General features: G+C 47.6%; 1 protein-coding gene across 3 annotated transcripts in view; it reads right to left on the reverse strand.

The window, feature by feature from the left end:
• Positions 1 to 705: 705 nt before the first annotated feature.
• STIL (STIL centriolar assembly protein) overlaps positions 706 to 23,218 on the reverse strand; it is a 49,097-nt gene continuing 26,584 nt past the window's right edge. For all 3 annotated transcript variants that reach the window (XM_027838233.1, XM_027838232.1, XM_027838234.1), the window contains 6 exons: positions 22,086 to 23,090; positions 18,910 to 19,072; positions 16,847 to 17,078; positions 7,712 to 7,934; positions 6,708 to 6,961; positions 706 to 2,278 (listed from right to left, as the gene is read on the reverse strand). In XM_027838233.1, the coding sequence (XP_027694034.1) occupies positions 1,468 to 2,278; positions 6,708 to 6,961; positions 7,712 to 7,934; positions 16,847 to 17,078; positions 18,910 to 19,072; positions 22,086 to 23,090 (2,688 nt within the window). In that variant the 3' untranslated portion in view covers positions 706 to 1,467. The remainder of the gene's footprint in view (positions 2,279 to 6,707; positions 6,962 to 7,711; positions 7,935 to 16,846; positions 17,079 to 18,909; positions 19,073 to 22,085; positions 23,091 to 23,218) is intronic.

Consider the following 23,218-nt stretch of genomic DNA (forward strand, 5'->3'; position numbering starts at 1 on the left):
GTTTGTTTGTTTTTTCACCAAACTCTTCTACGGCGTTTTCCAATCCTGCACAGCACACGTGGAGCCCATACTCATGAAACAGGAAACAGGTTTGTTTCAGGACTGAGATTAAACAGAACAGACTCCAAGAAGCACGGCCAGCTCCATTCCATTAGAGAGAGAGATTCCCAGCAGCCCTTCTCGTGAAGATTTCTAAGAAGTGAACTCAGACAAAAATCCCTCCCACTGACACACGAGAAGGTGGAGGAGGTGGAGACCACTGCCGTCACCTCAAGCATGGGGAAGGATGCTCAGCTTTAATGGCCCCCTGTCTGCTACCTGCACCAACAGAAGCCATGTTCCTTGGAAAGGAGTCTTTACCATGGACTTAATCAACTGCAATTACACGTTGTCAGATTGTTGCCAAAACACAGCCCTCAAACTGAAAGCTTATAGGGACCTGCGGTGATGTTGCTTTTATTTGTCTGTTCATTTATTCATTTTAAGGGGAGGAGGGGAGAACTATTCCCTCCAGGGCACGCTGGATACCGACCTTCAAGAAGACACAGTGATGTTTTCTTTTTAACTCAAGAGCAGAAAACATCTCAAGAGAAATTGGGCTTTTTCACAAACCAATTCAAAAATGCCGAATGTTCCTTAAACCAATTTGAAGGACGTTATTTCCCAACAAAGAGATTTATAAGACTGTTCTAGCAGGTGATCAAGACAGACAGCCTGCACATTTTTATTAAATTCAAACACTGAAAAACTCACTCCCAAGTTTACAAAGCACACACAGCATAAATGAGTTGCTCTGGAGTAGTCAGAGCAACACACTGAAGATACGATGTCACACAAGTCTCAACCAAGCAGGATCCCAGTAGTTTAACAAACAAGCATTTCAATTAAGAGGAAAGACAGAAAGAAGGGCCTTAAATAAAATATATTTTCAGAAGAAAAGAGAGAAGTCGAATTCCCCAGCTCTAAAAGAGTTAATCCTGCTCCTCCTTCCAAGGCCGAGATACCTTTATTTCATGATGCTTTCAAAGTAACTCAGGGCACCTGCAGAGACGGGAGCTAGCTGAGACCGAATCAACTTTAATGCAAGTTGATAGTAAACAACCTTTACCAAGATGGAGGATAAAATGACTTTCCTTCCCCACGTATCTGGTGAAAGAACAAGTCAGGCCGAGGTGGGGGGTGAGTGTTTACTCTCCAGACCTCCAGCTGCAAAGACGCATCGTTCTGCTGACTGCAGAGGGGTCCTCCTTGAGAGCCCGTGCTCTGTCCCCAACAGCTGGCCATTTCCCAGGTACTGAGGCCACCACCCTAGCCCTCTGCCCTTGGCCACTGCAGAGATGGCTTTGACAAGGTTCTGGAATGACCTCAACTACCCGATTCAGTGGCCCTCCTCACTCTCTCCAAGGACCAAACCCTCAGCCTAGCCTTCTGCCCTAATCCAAGAAAGCTTAGCAGCTACTGAAATACCTAGAATAATTTGGGCAGCTGCCTGAGACGCCTGACATCTAAGAACGTACCCACGGAATTCATACTATTCATCTCTCTGAGAGTGTCGGAAGGCTGCAAACTTTCAGGAAATACCTGAATGTCCCTTTGATTTTCCTTCTCAGGATGCTGAGTAAACTCAGCCCGGCCGGTCAGTAACTTGACCGAGGGGTTCTTCTTTAGGTCTTTCAGGATGAAGGCCGAGGACTCATCCTCGGGTGACGATGCAGCCCTCGGCGGGGCCGCTCCATTCGTGACATCTCTTAACACAGGCACCCCAGGCTTTGGCAGCCGGTGTGCGCCCACCAACTCTGGGTTGGAGCATTTCAAATCCAGAATTTCACAGCCTCTTCCAGGGCCATCCTTCTGACAGCTAAACTGCTCGGGGCTGGAAGCTAAGGTTTGATCCAGCGAAGGCTCACTCTCGGGGGCGTCAGCCTTATTCGGAATCTCTTCCTCATCCTCACTACTGTCACTGCTCTGCATCAGCCCGTACCTCTTCATATATTTTCTGGTCGCAAATGACATGTTTGGTGAGATCAGACTGAGCCCCACCACGTTCTTGTCTGTGTTGATATGGAGAAGGCTGAAGGACGAGTCGGGAAGATTTTGGTTTGCTCGGCTGAAGGAAAGCTGCGACAGCTGACTCTCACTTAAATACTTGAGAGCAATGGCATTGGCCTCCATGCTCAGATCCACACCACTGGGGCTCACACCGCTCATGCCGACGTTAGTAAAGGACATGTAGTTTAATCCGGAGATGACCGCTTCGGGGCTGATGCACGCCAACACACTGAAAGACGGAAGAACAAGTTGTTATTCAGTTTGTGTCTCGTGCCTAACAGTCACTAGAACGTGTGGGACGCGCATCTTGCCCAAACAGTTCCTGAAACCTCGCTCCGTGTGCGTGCTGTGCAGTGGGCAGGCTGTCCCTGAAATGTCCAGATCTTCCACATCTCCTGGACAGACAGGGTAGAGACTCGGCTCCCTTTCTCGGAGATTCAGGTCTGGTCAATTCTCCGTTCTGAGATACGGTCCGGAGACCCCAGGGGTGGGAGTGGAACCATCAGACCCACCACCGGCTCCAGGTGAACCCTCCCCACCTGCTAACACCCATCAGCCCAAAGACAGCAGGGTGGTGGCCAGCCTCATTCTGCCAACAGTCGCCATCTTCTCTTCTCCTTCAGTCCCTAGGGTAAAGCTGCTTCCACCAGAGGGAGCCACCAAAGAGGCTGCCTGAGCTCCTCCTCTTCTATTGACGGTCATTAAGATTATTCAGTGAGGGTGGAAAATAAATTTGATGTTAACTGTGTGTGAATTGGACAATTCAGTAACCCATGATTTCAACAGCACAGGGACTGCCTCTACCTGACGGATCCTACCAGACCAGATTTGTGGGCTGGGGGAGTTCGGGTCAAGGATGACTTCCAGGCTGCAAACCTGAGTGACTGGATGGTGATTCCCTCAGCAGAAGGGAGTGGTTGGAAAGAGGGGAGGAGGAGAGCTAGAGGACGGTGATGAGAGGACACATCAGGGAGCACCTTGGGCCTGCATGTGAATAAAATTCACCTGGCCCACAGCCTTCTCTCTGGTACACGGGTGATTTGTAAAAATGCTTTTTTAAATAAAATAACTGTGTTTGAAAAATTAAGTTTTTATGACTAAGCAATTTTTCTACAGGGCAGCTAGGTAGCACAATGGGTAGCTGGGCCTGGAATCAGGAAGACACCTCTTCCTGAGTTCAAACCTGGCCTGAGATACATACTAGCTGTGGGACCCTGTTCGCCTCAGTTTCCTCATCTGTCAAATCAGCTGGAGAAGGAAATGGCAAACCATTCCAGTATCTTTGCCAAAGAAAACCAGCATGTTGCCTGTGTCATAGGGATCTTCACCTTTAAACACACCTTTTGTCTATTTCCTGGTTGACAGTCATGCATATAATCAAAACTTTTAATTCAAAACATGACATGAACATAACTGAGATCTGAATATTCTAAGTGCTTCCTGTTTTATGGAATCATTAAGGGGATCCTACATAAAATTTTGGATCTGTATAAATCTATGAAGGAGTCAATATCACTTTCAAACATTCTGCAAGTCTCATTGTAAACACAGGTGGAGCTGTTTTCTGTCCAGGGGGTGGTGTGGGCGTCATTACTCAGAAAGCCAAACAGATCAATCCCATTCCATATCAAAGCACGACAACACCAGGACAATTCCAATGGAAAGCAATGCAGGTGACCCTCCTTACCTCTCCTTGAAAGCTGTGAGTATTGAATGTGCTAGAACTCCCCCCAGCCACACCCACTACCTCTGGATCCCTCTCCGGACCATGGAAGCCCGAGGGGGGGTCTTCGGAATAAGATGCCCACAGAACAGCTGCCCCTGAAGGCAATGACGCAGATGGGCCTTCCTCACTGACCATGTCCTCACTGGCCACATCTGACCCCCGGGCTTACTTGCCGCTCACCTTAACTGGCCACTTTGTCCTCTTTTTACCAAGTGGGAAGCCTCATAGTAACTAAAGCAAGGGAGAAGCTAAATGCATATGTTTATTTAAAAAATTATGTTTTCCCATTTATTAAACAAAAAATGAGAAAGACAAATTACCACCATATAAAGTAGGAACTCACTCGGCAAAGAGTTGTCAGTTAACAGGACCTTTGGCCCTGCCCTCTGCCCACAGGGAGCCATTGAAGACATCAGTGCCCTTGGACCGCAGGAACCAAAGCCTCCACAAGTCCCACTCACTAACAGCTCTCTGCTGATTAAGCTCCTCCTTTCCCTAGCGGTGGGAGGCCAGGAAGGGAAGGAGACAAAACCACATTAAGCCATGGTCCTTGGCCTTGAGGGGTCATAGATCTGCCTGGGGGGATGGGAGGGGAGAGAAGATCCACAGGAGGCTGTGACTTAGAAGCGTCTTCAATGGCTCCACAAGCTAAGAACCTGTTTCTTCCCATGAGCCATCAGGACCCCATGTCTCCATTTCTTCCCACCACTGCTGGGATATCTGTGCCCCTCCTCCTCTTTCTTGCCTCCAAAATCTCAGGAATCTGAATTCCTAAATGGTCCAAGTTAGATGGGACTTATGAGGCGTCTAGTCCAACCGGTACTGGACCAAGAACCTCCCTGCAGTGTCTCCGACAAGTGGTCAACCAGTCTCCAGTTGAAGGCCTCCAGGGAGGGAAAATCTGCTACCTGCTTCTGGGGCAGCCTGCTCCATTACTGGACAATTGTCCTAGCTAGGGAGCCTTTCAGCAGGGTATGTCATGGAGGAGTGCATCCCTGTATGCCCCCCATATGAAATTTGGAACGAGCTTCCCCCCAAAATGCCACCCATGGTTAGTCTCTCAGGTAACATTAGAACTAGAGCTCCCTCCTTCCCTCTGCCACCTAGAACTCCTCTCTTCCTTTTTAAGGTGCGGCCGAAGCACCATTTTATGCATGAAGCCTCTCCCAATGCCCCCAAACTGCCTTCTGTGACTATTTTGTATAGGTCTGTACTTATTCACTTTAGGTTTATGATACATATTTTATGTCTATAAAATATATATGATAAAGAGATTATTTCATTCTTTTTCTTTTTTTTTGGTTTGGTTTGGTGAGGCAATTGGGATTAAGCGATTTGCCCAGAGTCACATAGCTAGTGAGCGTTATGTGTCTGAGGCCAGATTTGAACTCAGGTCCTCCTGCCTCCAGGGCCGGTGCTCTATCCACTGCATCACCTAGCTGCCCCCTATTTCATTTTTTATACTTGTATCTCCAGTGCCTGGCACATAGTGGGAGCTTAATAAATGCTTACTGATGGATCAACTGGTCAATTGAATTAAAAAAAACATTTGTTAAGCACCTACTATGTACTAGATTCTAGAGACACAAGACACAGAGACCAGTCAAGCTAGAGGAAAGGGGAGATTCTGGGAATTTATCAAATCTGTATTGTTTTGATAGGGAAATGTGTTCTGAGTTACAGAATGAAAACTGGCATCAGAGGGCAGACAATCCTCGGCAATCACCAAGTCCAAGCCCTTTTACAGGTAAGGAAATGAAGGCCTACAAAGGGAAAATGAACAAACTGACACATGGAACACAACCTCTTTTACATTAGGGCCAATTCAAAGTTGGTCGAAGTCAGTTGATCATTATTATTATGTGCCAGAAACAGTGTCATGTCCTAGGGATACAAGGAAAGGCAAAAAAAAAAAAAAAACCAACAACCAAACCCCCAAAACCAGTCTCTGCCCTCAAGGGTCTCCTGTTCTGATGGGAGAAGATGACACAAGTTACATACAGACTGGAGGGGGTGGGCCCCAACAGCTCCAGAAGGACTCTGGGAGGGGGAGGTGGTGAGGGCAGTGTTCCAGGCCCTGAGTGCTAAAGAAAGCCCAGGAAGGAAAGGCAGACTGTGATCTCAAGGCAGCTGGGAAGTCGTCTGGGGGGTGAGGGACCCGAGGGGAGCCTTAAAGGCAGAGGATCACGCTGAGTGTAAAGACAATTGTAGCCAAATGGAAATGGAGGTACTTCCTGAAAAGTAAGCTTCTCACACACACAAAATCCACTGAATTATTTCTCACCATGGCTGTTCAAAACCACTCTGACACCCGGCTCACCGCTTTTCAGATGTGCTGTGAACTGCCTGCCAGTCTCTATCCCATCACAGGATAATTTACTATCACAAGGTGGAAAATCTCACTTCAAAATACAGGAAACCACACCCTGAATGTATTCTAACCTTCATTTTTACTTGAGAAAGTAATGAAAGCCATTTTTGATAGTACTGAAAGGTTCTCTAGGAATGTCCATCTCTATTTCCTGTTCTGCATTTAGGTCAGAATAAAATGGAAGCTGTGAAGAAATGGGATCCTTCCGCCACGGCATCTAGGAGGTCTTGTTACGATTTGTTTTCTCCTCCCCAAAAGGCAAGACTACGCCTCCAGGGAATAGAAGGGTTTTGGAAATATTGGCTAGGTGATTACCAAAATGGAGGCCACATTCCATCCCTGTGCCTTATCACAGGCCAGCCTACAAAATACTGCTGCTCGATCTTCTCCGTGTGAAGCCCATGAAGAATACACTCCACTTCAGCCTCATGAGGGCTCTTGGCTATAAAGTTCTATCACTGTATCATGATATCCCCAATAAAAGACAAGTTGGTTATTCCGCCATAAGATTGCCATACCATGGACATGCACCTATTTATCCGAAAGACACAAAAAGATTACCTGGCTTGGTCCACTTTATGTGAATTTTTCTTCATTTTACTTGGAGAGTCAATTTTTACGCCAAGGTTTCTCAGCTGTTTAACGGTGGCATGAAGGACGCTGTCCTTGTCCGTCCGGCTGGGGTCAGGCCTTTTGGTTTTTCCATCACCCCCATTCTGGGTTCCAGGGCCACCATGGCTGGGAATTGCTGCTACTTTTGTGGACGTGGGCTCGGCGTCTTTGGAAGAAGTATTTAACAGGTGGTTTACCTGACCCTAATGAAAACAGAAGATTCAAATCTCAAAAAAACTGATCTCAAATGTGTTGTCAGAAAAAAAGTAAAGAAAAAGCCAACTCACTCACTCACCTGTCCGCTCACTTGTCAGCCGAGGCTGAGAGAACAAGGCAGGGACCCAAAGTGCTGTAGAGCAGAAGCCCTGAGCAGCCCCCAGCCATGAGCCGAAGCCTGTGCCCTCTCTGCCCACGTCCCCCAGACCCACAGAACACCCAAACAGCATTTGGTGACACAGTAACTGACCCAGCATTTATCTTCCTCCAATCCCAAAGCAAAGGTAAAAAGTGTGCCCTTAGCTCCCAGGGAAGCCAGTATTGTCCATCCCATTTCATGGCTGGAGAAGTAGAGTCAAGAAGACCCAGCAAGCACGTTATAGATGGGTGAGTTCTCCCTGGATCTGAATTTTGTTTAATTGGGTGCAGATTTATAAAAACCAAACTCATATTTTAGAAACAAGCCTGTGTTTTCAAGTGACATGTTCCTGATAACTAACATGCTTACAGGGAGGAACTCACTCTGCCCAGGGCATGTTACAGGCAAAGTGTAAAAGGCCTCCGTGACCCTCATCACCCTCAGATGGCCAGAGAAAGGCAGGATGCTGGTGCCAGACAAGCCTCTGAACTGCTGCTGCAGCCAATGTGCGGCCAAAACCTAGGGAAGCCTGTCACCTGTTCCATGGCAAACAAGTGTCTACCGTCCCAAACAGGATGAAATTCAAGACTGTGCTCACCAGTAAATCCTGGTAAAACTTCTGATCATCCGACGGAGAAGGCGGCAAGGGCTCCCTCACTTGGGTTGACTCGGCTTGGGGTTCACCCACTGCTGCTGCTGAGGATAGGCTGCCAGCCTCCTCTGTGGGTCCTGGAGGTAAGCTCCCGCTAACATCTTCTCCCAACGTGGGATTTGGAAGAAACACTGGTACATCTGGCTCCTTCCTTACTTCTGGGGAAACACTGAAAAGAAAGCCCCAAGCCAAGGGTCAGTGAGTCAGTGGCTTCCAGCCCCTTGAACACAGCCCCACATCACAGCCCGGGGCAGCAGTTCTGGAGCTGAGGCTGCTCCTTGAGACATACAGGGAGGGCTCTGAAGGGCTACCTGTCCTACTTCCTTGTTTTGTAGGGCTTTGCTAGGAATCTTTATCTGCCATGGGCATATGTACCCCTAGTAAATACCGGACAAAGTCATTCATTGGGGAACACGATTGGAAAAAACACCCAGGCCATCTATCTGAAGGGAGGCGCCCATGGATAAAAGGTCTTATGACCCTGGACTTAATTCTGCCACTGCCTGTCCTGATGAAGATATCCAGTAGGCACTAGGCTATTTTTCCCACCCCCTACCTCAGAGTCAAAGTCTGCCCGAGTGCTTAGCTAATAGCTCTATCCCTCACAATCACATCAACTACTTTTCATGTCCCAGCACCAAAAAGCAGAATGCAGAACACAGCTCTACCCTAAGTTCTTTCTTCCAAAAGGAAATGAGATGGAGACTGACCATTGCTAAGACCTCTGAGATAAACGAATGATGAAGTGGACAAAAAGCAAACAGCACCATCCCAGCTTTCGGGGGGGATTTGAGTAGGAGAGGGAGGAATCATCAGATGGCAACAGTGTTTGAGGAAAGTGCACTAAACTGGAGGTGAGACTAAAAGTTCTGTGAGAAACCTCGGGCAGCTCGGTGGTGCAGGAGATAGAGGCTGGCCTTGGAATCAGGAAGACCTGAGTTCAAATCCTGCCTCAGACACACTGGATGAATGACCCTTCACCTCTGTCTCAGCTTCCTCATTTGTAAAATGAGGATAATAATAGTGCCCACCTTAGAGGGCTGCTATGAGGCATGTAAAGCTCATTACAAACTCTAAAGCACTGTAGAAATGCTGCTGTTTTATTATTGGTTGTTAGGTTTGTTGTAACTAAAGTTATTATTACAGTTATATAATATATATAGTTATATATAACTAAAGTTATTATTATAGTTATTCAAAGTACTCTTCCCATCTCTGGGCCTCAGTTCACATCTATAAAATACAGATGCTAGAGCAGATGATCAGGATGCTCCCTAATACATGTCATTTAGCTTCTCTAAAAGGTAGAATTTCATTGGATCAGAATTTTAGAACAGGAAAGGTCATTTCATTAGGACCCACATACACAAAAATATTTACAGCAGCTGTTTTTGTGGTGGCAAAAAATTAGAAACTGAGGAGATGCCCATCGGCTAGAGAATGGCTGAACAAGTTGTGATATATGAATGTAATGGAATACTATTGTGCTATAAGAAATGAAGAGCAGGTGGACTTCAGAAAAACCTGGAAAGACTTGTATGGTCTGACACTGAGTGAAGTGAGCAGAACCATGAGAACGTTGTACACAGAAACAACACTGTATGATGACCAACTATGAATAACTTAGCTCCTCTTAGTAATACAATAATTCAAGACGATTCCAAAGGACTCATGATGAAAACTGCTATCCACATCCAGAGAAAAAACTGATGGACTCCGAATGCAGATCAAAGCATACTATTCTTATTTTTAAAAAAAATTTTTGTGGTTTTTTTTCCCTTTGGTCTGTTTCTTCTTTCACAACATGACTAATATGGACAAATATTTTACACTGATTACACATATGTAACCTACATCAAATTTCTTACTGTTTTAGGAAAAGGGGAGGGAAGGGAGGAAAGGAAAAAAATTCGAAACTCAAAATGTTGTAATAATGAATGTTAAAAATTGTCTTTACATATAACTGGAAAAAATAAAATACTATTTAAAAAAAGAAGTCATTTTGTAAACTGAGAACTCAGCAGCTAGGTGGCGCCACAGTGCACAGAGCACTGGGCCTGGAGTCAGAAAGACTCATCTTTCTGAGTTCAAATCCAGTCTCAGACACTTCCTAGCTGTGTGACCCCCAGACAAATCACTTAACCCTTTTTGCCTCAGTTTCCCCATCTGTAAAATGAGCTGGAAAAGGAAATGGCAAGCCACTCTAGTATCTCTGCCAAGAAAACCCCAAATAGGGTCACAAAGAGTTAGACACAGTTTAGAATGACTGAGAAACTGAGAACTAGAGAGGTTAAGTGACTTGCCCCAGGTTAATCTAAGCATTTATTAAGCACCTAATGTATGCCAAAAACTGTTCTAAGTTCTAGGTGATAAGTCTTCAAAGACAAAACTGAGAGTCCCAACCCTCAATTCCAATGGGGGAGGAGGCAATAATCCATCCATAACACAGGCAAACACAAAATAAACCCCAGATCCTGGAGTAGGATGCCAGCCTCTGGGGCACCTACTGGAGGTGTTGCTTGAGCTGAGTCAGAAGGAGGAGGGCATTCCAGGCACTAGGGACCACCAGGGCAAAAGCATGTGTGAGAGGGAAAATAGGAAGGCCAGTTTGAGCCACTGTGGAATGTAGGTGCATGTAATGAAAAGAGAAGGGTAGTTGGGACAATGTCAAGATGGGTTTTACAAATCAAACAGAAGCAAAGCCTTTACTTAATCCTGTAAGTGAGGCACAGGAGTAGATGTGCTTAGACTTGACCTCAGAGAGCCCAAATGACAGAATTCTTCCCAGTTGTACAGAATTTAGAGCTGGAAAGGATCCTAAAGATTGCCTAGTTTATCATTTTTCAGATGACGAAATTAGAGTTATCTATAGTTATATAAAAAATGCTCTAAGTCACTATTGATTAGAGAAATGCAAATTAAAACAACTCTGAGGTACTACACTACACCTATCAGACTGGCTAACATGACAAAACAGGAAAAGTGATAACTGTTGGACATATGAGAAAATTGGAACACTAATGCATTGTTGGTGGAGTTGTGAAATGATCCAATAATTTTGGAGAGCAATTTGGAACTATGCCCAAAGGGCTATGAAACTGTATACACTTTGACCTAGCAATAACACTTCTAGGTCTGTGCAGGAAAAGGACACACATGTACAAAAATATTTATAGCAGCTCTTTGTGTGGTGGCCAAGAATTGGAAAATTGAGGGGATGCCCATCAATTGGGGAATGGCTGAACAAGTTGTGTTATATGAATGCAATGGAATACTGTTGTGCTACAAGAAATGATGAACAGGCTGACTTCAAAAAACCCTGGAGAGACTTGTATGGACTGATGCTGAGTGAAGTGAGCAGAACCAGGAGAACATTGTGCACAGTAACAGCCACGTTGTGTGATGAATAACTTTGACAGACTTAAGTCTTCTCAGATAATTCCAAAAGGTCCATGATGGAAAATGCTATCCACATCCAGAAAAAAAGCTAGAGACTGAATGCAGATCGAAGCATATTATTTTCTTTCTTTCTTTTCGGTTTCTTCTTTCTCATGGTTTTTCCCTTTGGTTCTAATTCTTCTTTACAACATGATTAATGTGGAAATATGTTTTTTAAAAAAAAGGACTGCCTAGTGTACCTGCCCTGCCCCCCCCACCCCAAGTTAAGCTGGTCTCAGTTTCCCCATCTGGTCCTGGGCCTCTAAGATTGTGTTCTTTTTGGACTTCTGAAAGCCCAAGTTTGAAAGGCTCATTTCTCTATTCCAAAGCCTTCAGTGGCTTCCTATTATCTACAGGAGAAAAGTCCTTAGCTTGGCACTTCAGGTCCTCCCTAATCTGGCTCAATCTCTCTTTCCCTTCATCTCCTTCCTTTCCCACAGCTCTCCCAGGTCTTCTGCCCCTCCCCAACCCTATCAGGATTTCCCTGCCACCACCCCTTCCCAGCCTCATGGGAGGGAGCCTAGAGTTGCAGCTCCATTCCAACCCTCAAGCCCATCCTAAGATTTGTGGGCCCAGGTGCCCCCATCCCCCCACTACCAGGCAGACGAGCCATTCACTCCATTCTGATGAACTATAATCCCTCCATTAAGATGGAGGACTTCTAGGCCTTACTAGCTGCCCTGTCATGGTAGCCTTACCATCTGGAAACTGCAACCTCCAGACCTGAGCACTGTGCCTTCTGTTCTGGGTAGGCACCCTCAGGACTCCTGGCCTCTGCCTCCTCCCCTACCCTTTACCCTTAGGACACAGGTCTTTCCACCTTACAACTGAACCCTCCTCTATATAACGTAACCAAGTGCCACCAATAGGCAGATGGGCAGAGGAGCCTGGGAGAGGGGGCACCCTCTGATTCCACCCCAGGCCCCATAGCCATCCTGTAGAGAAGGAGCCACTCATCCCCATGAGCCATCAACAACCTGCCACCCACAGGGCAGCCAAGGCAACCCAGCTGATGCAACAAGGGGTCTGAGTGGGAGACAGAAGGTAGCATGTGTCTGGCAAGTCAAACTACCAGCACCATGACCACCATCTCCCCTCGGAGCTTGACAGAGGAAGATCAGGGGCCTTGGGAACAGCAGTGCATGACTCAACATCAGAAGGCAGCTGGTGGAGCAGTGGCAGACTCAGGGGCCTCGAGTCAGAAAGACCTGAGCTCCAATCCAGCCTCAGCCACTTAATAGCTGGGTGACCTTGGGCTGGCCATGTAAGTGATATCCACCTCAGTTTCCTCAACTGTAAAATGGGGATAATAATAGCACCTACCTCCCAGGGTTGTTGTGAGGATCATATATTTGTAAAGCACATAGTAGGCACTTAAAACATGTTTGTTTCTTTTCCCTTCCCCATGGCATATAGAAGACACTGAATGATAAATGTTTCATTCATTCATTCATTCATTCATCCTTTCCTCATCCTAGCCTCTTCTGCCTCTGGCCATTCAATCAAGTCATCCCTCAACTCCTGGAAGAAAATCCCCAGACATTTCCACTACTAAAATCTCAGCTCAGCTGCCATGTGTACAATGAAGGCTTCCCAGATCTTCCCCCTCTCCTCTCCCAGGTGACTCCTGCCTCCTCAGATTACGCTAGGGCACTTTGGATTTTGCCTGAGCCCCCATCACATCCTACTTGGTATGTCCCAGCCTGCCATTAAACTGTGAGCTCTCACAAAGGGCTGTGGTTTTTCATCTCTGTGTCTCCAGTGCCGAGCCCAGTGCCCTGGCCTAGGAATTCGCACACTGAACTGGCTCAAAGGACCAGGAAGACAGTGATCCACTAAGAAATACTTACATACAGGACTAGTTCAAAAAGATTCCAGAGGCCGAAAATGAAAACAAGGCTCATGAAGGGTTTTGCTAAAGTAAGGATTCACAGATTCATAATGGGGCAGAGAAAAGGAAATTGGGCCTATTCCCATAACTCTGGCATTTGTCTGGCAAACTCCCCTAGTGCCACTGACAGGCCAAACAGTAGGCTGGCTGGACCACTGGTCTGACCAAAAATGGAAGCTTTTATTTTCTGAAATATATCATGTACCCTGAAATCTTATTATCAAAGAGATGGAGGCTCAGCATATTAAAAACTCAGTGGTAGAAATACCATTTTCCCCACAAGGTGGCAGTGTAGCATAGTGGAAACACTAGTGGATTTGGAGTTAATGAATTCCGGGTTCAAACCCTGGCTCAGTCAGTCAGTCAGTCAGTCAGTCCATAAACTTATTTATAAGCACCTCCTGTGTGCCAGCCCCTGCCGCCACGGAGCTCCCAGCCAGCAGGCACAGCTCTGTACCAACAAGCTCCAGACAGCACCGACAAGGACATGACCACCAGAGGGAAGGCAGGAGGCAGAGATGGGGAGCCCATACCAGACCCGGGATCTACCAGAGAATGCCCACAGCTGAGACGGGGAGGGTCTTAGTCAGAGAACATCCGGGAGGCCCACGTCCCTGGAGGAAGAGGGCGTGTTGGGCAGTGAGGTGTAAGAAGGCAGGGTGGTCACGAAGGGCTGTGAAGGCCAGCCAGGACATTTTGACTTTGTTCCAGTTATATGGCTTTGGACGAGGCACTTTACTTCTGAGCCTCAGTTTCCTCATCTGTAAAATGATGGGATTGGACTAAGTGACCTACGGTCCTTTCCAGGTCCACAGTCTACAATCCTCTCATTTACATACTTAACTTTCCCACAGTTCTGTCCTGTGATGTCAATTTCCAATCTGGATCCGAAAGCATCAAGGAACATGAAGAAATCAGAAGCTGGGCAGAGAGCACAGCAATGGGGGAGAGACCCACATTTACACAGTAATCAGCAGAAGCACAATCCCAGACTGTGAATCAAAAACAAGCTCAAATAACCTCGATGTCAACTGGGAAGAACTGCACTAGGGCTGCTCAAGTCAGCAGGGTGGAAACTTCTTTTTAATCCTGAAAGCCTGACCAGGAACCTGGGGATCAGACATCACAGTGAGGTAACCACCGCTTCCAAGTCTACATGAAACAAATTGACCTACGACCGATAACTAAATCACCGACCTCAGGCTGTGCAAGAAAGCACGAGGAAGTGTGAATGGGGACTGGTGAATCCAAGGCTTCCCTCTGAACTATCAGCAACAGTAGAGCGTCAGGAGTGGGATTTCTGGCTCGTCCCCCATGACGAGACAAGGACAAGAAGCACATTGGACATCGCGGTACAGATGATCCAATGGCTTTTCAGAATGTGGTAACAAAACATCCTCGGGACTTATGAAACACACATTTCAATGTACAACTTGGCAAACAAAAGCTAAAGCTAGACAAGATAGAAGAAAAGAGTTGGCAAATGAAAACATTTGGAGCCTCAAGAGAATTTGAGATAAAAAAAAATTGAAAAGGTGATTCCAACTATGGCAAATATTAGTACATTTGTCAAAGCAAGACTTCTAAAGGAAAACAAGAAAGAAAAAGTCTCTAAATACCATGCACGCTTCTCCACTGGGACAATGCAATCAATAACCAATCAAGCTTGGAGGCCCTGGGCTGGAGAAATGCATGCCATAGAGCCTGCTTTCACGTCAGGAAGACAGAGGCGGCACAATCAGCCAACAGAGGGTCACTGGGAGCTCACACATCCAGGTGTCATCTGTGTATACACAGCAGGGGAAGCCACAGGCATGAATAAAACCACAGACCTGGGCCTGCTCCCTCGAGGACCCCCACGACAAATGTGGGTGACACTGGGCCACGGCGAGGATCCCCATCAGTGTACTGTGCTTGGGGAAGATTAGATTTATATCACATGTGCTATGAGAAATCAATACAGATGATTAATTGCTACTAAGAAGTAATTAACTGCATTCTATTCATGGGACTACAGAACAGATTTTAAAGTTAAAAAACACATATACTCAGAATCCAAATTGAAGAGAGTATGAGTTGACTTGGCTCCTTTTGGAAAAAGGTCTACAGCTTATAGGATCAAATTAGGTAAGATAAATAAGGCCAATGTGAACTCTCTCCTGTCCCTCCATACGCATCATATGCGAAATAAGGAGACGCCCGGGATCTGCCTGAAATTGCTCCTTGCTAAAAGGAGGCATGCCTCGGCAGAGGTCTGTGAAATGATTAAGCTACATTCCCCAGTTACCCAGCGTGGTATGTACATCTAATTGCTACAAGCAAGCATCCTCTAAAAAATGGTTTGCTCATCTATAGGGAGTCTATTACGGGGTCATGTGAAAAGAACAAAAGCCCCCAACTCCCATCTCTGAGCCCTGCCCCTGGGTCTCATGGGCTGCAGGCTGGTGGAGGAGGGCGGGTGGCAGTGTGCAGCAGGGCAGAGGCCTGGGGTTCTGGACCTGGAGACTCTGCTACTTGCTATCCCTGGGACTCAGTTTCATCATCTGCAAAATGAGGAGGCTGGCCTCTATGGCCTCAGAGTAAGGCAGACCAGCAGAGTTCCTGTCCTTCAGCAGGGCACTTGTTTGAAGGAAGACATGTAAATCTTTTCTTCTGGGCAACCCACTCAATTATCTCATACAAAGACTAGCCCTTGCAGTAAGACACAAGTGACAGTGTTTTTGACCTGGTGTCAAAGGAAACTAAACCAGGCTATTTAAGCCTCGATAGGTGTCCCCTCCCCTCCAGAGCACCTCCTTTCACCTCCCCTCACCCTCACTGAGTGATCAGAATTAATACATGCAGCGTTTAATTTTTAAAACCGTCTTGTTTCTTCTCATACAAATACAGCTCCTCCACTAACGCTCCCCAAGGTTGTGCTATCGGAACATAAGCCCTGGCACTTCCCCTATGGGAAAGGCTAAAGGCTCCTCGGGCTGCCAGAAGGTGTGCTGGAGGCTGAGTCCTCTGCAGAGAGAGGGGGCAGAGGTCCTCCAGCACCAAAGCCTTCAGAGGGTCAGCGTGGGAGTATCTCTTTCCCTCATCCCACCCCACGCCAAAGCGAAGGCTTCCTCCCCACATGTCTGGAGCTCTTAGCTGATCCCACGCACAGCAATGCAGCAGACAAAGCACTGGGCTGGAGTCACAAAGTCCAGGATAGGAATCCCGCCCCCAGGACATAACCACGTGATCATGGACAACATACCTAACCTCGATGAGCCTCAGTTTCCTCACCTACAAAATGGGGATGACACCTACGGGATCTACCTTCTGCAGTGGCTGGATCACGAGACGACACATTTATAGAGCTTTGCCAACTTTAAAATGCCATTTAATATTAGATATTATTATTATGACCATCCCTACACATCTCTGTGTACATCCTACCTCCCCAAGGGCCAAAGAGGGTGTCATTTCTCATTTGTTTTAACAATTCATATTTGGGCCAAGTTATGAGTTTCCTCACAACAATGCTATGAGGCTATCTTACAGATGAGGACACTGAGGCATTCGATAAAGGTAAAGTAACTCAGCCACAATCAAAGGGTGAGTGCCCTAACAGGTTTCTTTCTGCTCTCTCACCAGACCTCCACCTCGCGGACCCTGCTTTTGGCCAGCACTGACTGAAGAAAGGTATTCAAACACCAAATGATAGATTAGAAACAGAGGTATTAATCGGAAAGGCAAACAAACGCGTTTCACCAAGGCCTCACCTGGAGAAAGCTGAAGATGGAGTCATTTCCTCTTCGACAGCACGGCTACTCTCGTCAAAACTTGGAATATCAACCGCTTTTAATGAAGACGCAACACTTGTGCGATCTGTCACATCGTTATTGACATTCACGGACAAATGGATGTCTCCACTGGAAAGCTTGGAGTCGTCCTGTCTCAGTGAAGCCGAAGGCTCTGGATTCTCACCCGGCGCATCCCAAAACAAGCTGGCCCCTGGCAACAAAAGACACAAACAGTGCCGAGAAAGTGGCTCTGAAAATCTGCCCTGGACACATCATCTTTATGATGCAATTACACTGAGTCCATAGAAAGTATGCCAGGACAGAACGATACCTTCAGGATGTCACATCGAGTCTCTGTTTTAATGTGATGGTCATCCCTCGCTGCTGGTTTATGGCATCCTACACGGCATGCTTAATTAAAGAGAGTGCTGCCCTCGTTAGAAGGCGAGCTCCTGGGGGACAGGGCTCGTTTCTTTTTTTGTCTCTGGCCTAAAGGAGGTGCTTGGGAGAAGCTGGCCGACCCAGGCTTGTCTAGGGCAGGGGCACAGAAAGGAGCCTCGGGTGGAACAGAGAAGGGGAGAGAAGTGAGAGACATCGCGGAGGATTCACCAAGCCTCTACAACTGCTGGGGTGTGAAAGGGCAGCGAAAGGGGAGATCCAAGCTGAGCCCGAGGTCCTGGGGGAGCTGTGGTACCCCAAGAGAAATAAGAGAAATCAGGAGGAAAGCCACCATCCCTAAAGGGAGTGCGACACGCCTGGGCCAAGTAGGCCAAGGAGGAGTTGGAGGAAAAGCTTTGGGGCTCCCAGGGCAGGCCCAATTTAGATGCTGCACAGAAGCAGTGACCACAGCCAGGGCAAAGAAAGAAGGCGTCGAAGGAGGGAAAGTGGAGCGGAGAGGACCAGGGACAGACCCTTGGAGGACATGCCTGCGATGGGGCTAAGAAGAGGAGGAACCAGAAACAGAGAAAGCAGTTAGAGGGTTGAGGCAAGGGAAGAGGAAGGATGAGCCAGGTGGGAGGGGTGGGTGGTCAGCACTGTCAAACACACAGACCATCTCCTCCTCTCCCTAGAGGCCTCCAAGGCACATCCAGGTAAGGACTGTCACCCCCTCACTTAAGACTTCTTCCCAGCCCCCTCCTCTCCTCCTTTCCTGCCTTCCCTCTCTTATCTCCAATTTATCCATCTATAGCTTGCTTGGGCAGCTAGGTGGCGCTACAGTGGATGGAGCGCCAGGCCTGGAGTCAGGAAGACCTGAGTTCAAATATGGCCCCAGATACGTACTAACTGTGTGACCCTGGGCAAGTCACTTAACCCTGTTGGCCTTGGTTTCCTCATCCATAAATGAACTGGAGAAGGAAATGGCAAAGTACTCCAGTATCTTTGCCAAGATAAAGGTCACAAAGAGTCAGAATTGAAAGGACTAAATACCAACAATATTTTGCTTATCCACAGCTGGTTGCATTTTGCCTCCCTCATTAGACTGTGAGCTCCATGGGAACAGGGACTGTCTTTTCCTTTGTATCCTCAGCACTTAGCACGGGGCCTGGCACATAGTGGGTGGCTAAGAAATGTTTACTGACTGACTGACTTGCCGGGGGTGTTGGAAAAGGGGATTCCTGTACATATATAGGTTGGACATGAGATATTTCTTCTAACACTGAAATTCTATGATTCAGAGTGTTCTGAGAGGAAGGTATTATCACCAGCCCCTGGAGCTTTGGCAGTGGGGATGACCTGGGACCGAGTGCTAGGCAGAGAGGGCTTGCAGGCAACAAGCAAATGCACCTACTATAACACTGAGGCTTAAGAAAGAAGGATGATGTTCTAATCTGACCACAAGGTCTAAACTTCCTGTAGAAATTGTAAACTGGACAATAAAAGGTTTGCTCAGACAAAACCACCTGATGAATCAGTAGCCCTGGGTACAAATCCTGACCTGATTCTTTCTGATCCTATTCTCACTCCATACCTGGAAATGTCAGCATGGTACGTTGTGCAAACATCTCAGAATAATTCTCCCAAGCCACAAAATGAGGAGTTACCTGTGCTCACAGCGATGCTCACACTTTTCCTCAGGTGCAGGCCAGAAGATGCCTGGGCCTCCATCGAAACAAACTCCACCTGCTGCTCAGCCTGCACGGTGCCATCAGAACTGGCTGCCTTGGGGCCAGGGTGAGGAGACTGTGCTTCTAACAAACGCTGAATCTGTACCAAGCAAAACACAGATGAATTAACTGGGGAGAAAGAAGGTTACCTGAGTCTGATGACTGAAAAAAGCTGAAGCTCTGGGCACTTCTCAGAGACGGGCTCAGCCCGTCCCCAGAGGGACCTACCAGGAAACACATTCATTCACCACGAGTTCCTTCTACTCCAATGAGCTGCCTCTCAATTTAACACAGTACTACAAATTTATCCTTATTTTTATTAAGACCCCAACACTTTCCCCCTAGAATAAATTCAAGAGCCAGAGAATATAATCATGCTGGGGTTCTAGGGAGAGGCTGGAATGATAAACAATCTAATATTTGTCCTTATTTAACCCAAAAGGGCCCAGTGGAAAGAGCTGCCTCAGAGGCAGAAAGGCCTGGCTCCCAGTTCCGCACCTGCGCCATACTAACTCTCAGGGCCTGAGCTGGCCACCTAGCTTCTCAGTAATCCAGCAAATCCAAGTTGCAGAGAGAATGCCTATCTACTCTGCAGCAAGGTCCTGATGGACAGGTCCCTGACTAGAATGGTCCAGGAAAAAAGGAAAATTCACCCACAAAGAAACATCTCCTATTCCTTGATGCTATCAGCAGGTATCCAGATACACTTCCATCAGGCGACAGGTTTTAGAGATAGAAGGGGTTCTAGAGCACGTCCAGCTCAATGCCTGGATTCTAGAGGCAGAAATGGACTGAGCAGTGGCTTGCTGAGGCTCATCCCAACAAGGCATTGGGATTAGAACCTGGGGCATCCAACTCGAAACCCAATATTCTTTTTTTTTTTTTTTTTTTTTTTTTGCTTTTTGGTGAGGCAATTAGGCTTAAGTGACTTGTCCAGGGTCATACAGCTAGTAAGTGTCAAGTGTCTGAGACTGGATTTGAACTCAGGTCCTCCTGACTCCAAGGCCAGAGCTCTATCCACTGAGCCACCTAACTGCCCCTAAGCCCAACATTCTGTCTCCTACAAATACTCTAGCATATACTGGCCACAGTCAATACAGTTTACCAAACATGTATTAAGTGCCTACTGTATGCCAAGTCATTGTACTTTGTGCCAGGAAAACAGAAGGGCCTGCCCTCAAGAAGCTTACATTCTGCTGGAGGAATAAAACTGCATACACGAGTAAATACAAAGTCATTTCATGACAGAGAGTGCTACTAACTGGGGGATCCCAGAATTCCAAGAGGTGGAAGGGTCCTTAGCAGCCCCTTCCCCCTGCCCAGTTTAAGTTCCTCTTTGAATCTTCAGGAAAAAGGGATCCTACAGGGCAGGGGAGGAGAGAGCACATCCCAGACTGGGGCGGGGGGGGGGGGGGGGGGGACGACCCCGGGGGCAAAGAGCTTGAGGCTGAAGGCGGAAGAGCTGGCAGCACCAACACATGCCAAATCATGAGTATTTCTGCACACACAGGGCTAGTTGATAATGAATCTGGTTACCGAAAGAAGACCATCTCATACTAAGACTTTTGTTTTGTTTTGTTTTAATGACTTGAATGCATTGTTACACTGATTCATCCTATTACATATACATTTTTAAAAGTTATCAGCAGATTTCTCTTTCCCAAGGTCCATCATCACTGTGCACCTTACTAATGTGCGCTGGCACATATAAATCTTCAAATAAGATTTCTTCTATCATTGTTTCCCTCTGGACTTCCACCAAAACCCGCCCCTGGGAGGAAAACATTGTGGGTGTGCTGCTGCAGAACCCAGGAAGCCCAGAACGTCCAGTTTGGGCAGACTGCGGATGCCCCTGGGGCCACTGCATCCCTCCTCCAAGCACACTGCCGAGGGGCACCCAGGAACTTCTCCCCAGGACACGAGCGCCCACGGCAGAGGGAACAGGGCGCATTCCACTTTCAAAGATGGTAATCATAAGCACGATTCGCAGGCTATCAAGCCTACACCTACTACTTCGTCAATTCCCATTGAAATGAGGCATTTGTGAAGGGCTTAGTGCAGCACCTGGTACACAGTAGGCACTTAATAAATGCTTGTTCCCTTCCTTTCTATCCATTACTTCTGGTTGTGCCCTCAGGGGCCGGCAGACCTAATGCAATTACTCTTCTACATGGCAGCCCTTCAAACACTAGACAGGAAAGAAAGCCTGACGTGTGCCTTTGGCCCTGCCAGTGCTCCCTACCAGTAAGGGTGACCCTGCAGACCCAGACCTTCAGAAATTTGGCCTGCCTATCCCAGGAAACTCAATCCACACCCCCCCTCCCCCGCCAGGACTCCCCACGGTGCAGAACTGCCCAACCGAGGGCACTTGAGTCAACTCTGTCCTCTCTCCAGGCAGCCCTAGACCAGGCTCCAACCCATCCAGCTATCCCTACGAGGGCAGGGCTTGCCCAGCTTGAGCACCTCGCACTCTGCCCTGTTACCATCTGTATTTTCACCCTTCCCTCCCTTCCACTCCTGCTCAGGGAACAACAAACAAACAAAATGACCATTAATACTGGCGAGGGCACGGTGGCTTACTGCCCTAGGGCTCCCCCTGCGATACCCAGGGCCAATGAGCCAAAGCTCCCTGGGATGGCCACCCCCGCGAGGTGCTGTATCACCATAAGACAACGGAAGCTCCCACAGGGCAGGCACTCTGGCATTTATACCCCCAGCACTGAGTAGGGAGGCCTTTTAAAGACAGGTATCATGTCTCCCCAGGTCTTCTCTTCTCGCCGGCAAAACATTCCCCCAACCCATCCCCATAAAACAGGAGCTCAAGAACACTGACCACCCCAGCTGCCCTCCTCTGAACACTCTGCAGCGTATCAATGCTCTTCCTAACACGTGGTGCCCAGAATGAGGAGGAGGACGTCTTTCAAAAAGAGTTCATGTTTAGCTAGGGTATTCGAAACTTGAAACAAATCTTAAACATTTTTCCTTCAATTCCCCCAACTCTTTCAAGCAAAGCCAAAGAGTTTGTTGTCCCTTAAAAACAAAAACACAGGGACCAGAGGACAACGTGCATTCATTTTCTAGAGAGGTTAATTATAAAATAACAACACACCAACCTGAGCCTGAAGTAACTTCAACTGTCGGTCTTGCTCTTTAAGGAACCGGTAGGCATCTGGAGATAACCCCATCATGCCATCATCAGCTTGCATCTTGGGTGTGGACATGCACATTGGGCAAAGCTGTGGATTGCTGGAGTAGGAGGCAAGTCTCCCCATAGGTGATAAGTCTGAAGTGCTACAATTTCCCATGTTCCCTTGCTGTCTCTGGATCATAGGGCTGCCTGAAGAATTTACTGGATTATGGCATATAGCTGGACAGGCATTCAGATGAAATGGATAGGAACCATCCTGAAAAGCATTAGCCTGGACTTCCTGAAAGGGCCCGTGTTTATGTATCCCTGACCAAATGTTCATTCGACCACACTGCAGATGTCCATGATGTTGACAGCAGCTGCAAACATTAGTGGGACAGTAAGATGGGGCTGGGGGAGCAGGCCCCTGATGTTCAGTGGGCCTGCCAAGATTCTGGGGTGAAAGAACAAACCCGTGGGGGAGCCACTGTGGTGAAGGAGAGGCCTGCCTGGAATCCAGTGCGGAGCATGGCACAGGAAGGGCCCCTCGCCACGGGTCTCCATCCGAGGAAGTGTTATGGCTTTCAGAGGACTGTTTTGGTTTCTGCACTGATGCCTCTGGAGACAACGGTTTGGGGAGCCCTGAGGGAGACGGTGGAGATGAGCAAAGCGGCCCTGACAGACTCCCGGTCGGGGGGCCAGCTCGCCTGTCGGGAGGCGACCGCTTTTCTCTGAGTGGTTTTGAAGAAGGGGCTCCCGGGCCTGCCCGACTTGGGAGCCGCCCCAAACGAGGCTCCTCAGCTTCATGAATGGGGCTCTGTTTCTCGTCACAATGCTGAGGATGTGAGCTCATCTGTCCTGGATACTGCGGCAATGAAGGGCTGGTTTTGCAATTGGCCATTTTCCTTTCACTGGGCGGTGGGCTTGAGTCTATAAAGCTACCATCCAAAACCAGAGAGAGCTCAGGAACTGAAGGATGGATGGTAGATACCTGGAAATAAAAGGGGGAAGGGGGTGGGCATGGGGGGGATGGAGACAGAATTCATCACTTTTTTAAGAACCCGTCACCTTACTTGGACAGTCAGCAGCTAAGCACAAAAATCCCCGCGAGCACATCTT

This window comes from Vombatus ursinus, unplaced genomic scaffold, assembly GCF_900497805.2.
Source record: "Vombatus ursinus unplaced genomic scaffold, bare-nosed wombat genome assembly UNPS02014825.1, whole genome shotgun sequence".
In the NCBI taxonomy this organism is placed as follows: domain Eukaryota; kingdom Metazoa; phylum Chordata; class Mammalia; order Diprotodontia; family Vombatidae; genus Vombatus; species Vombatus ursinus.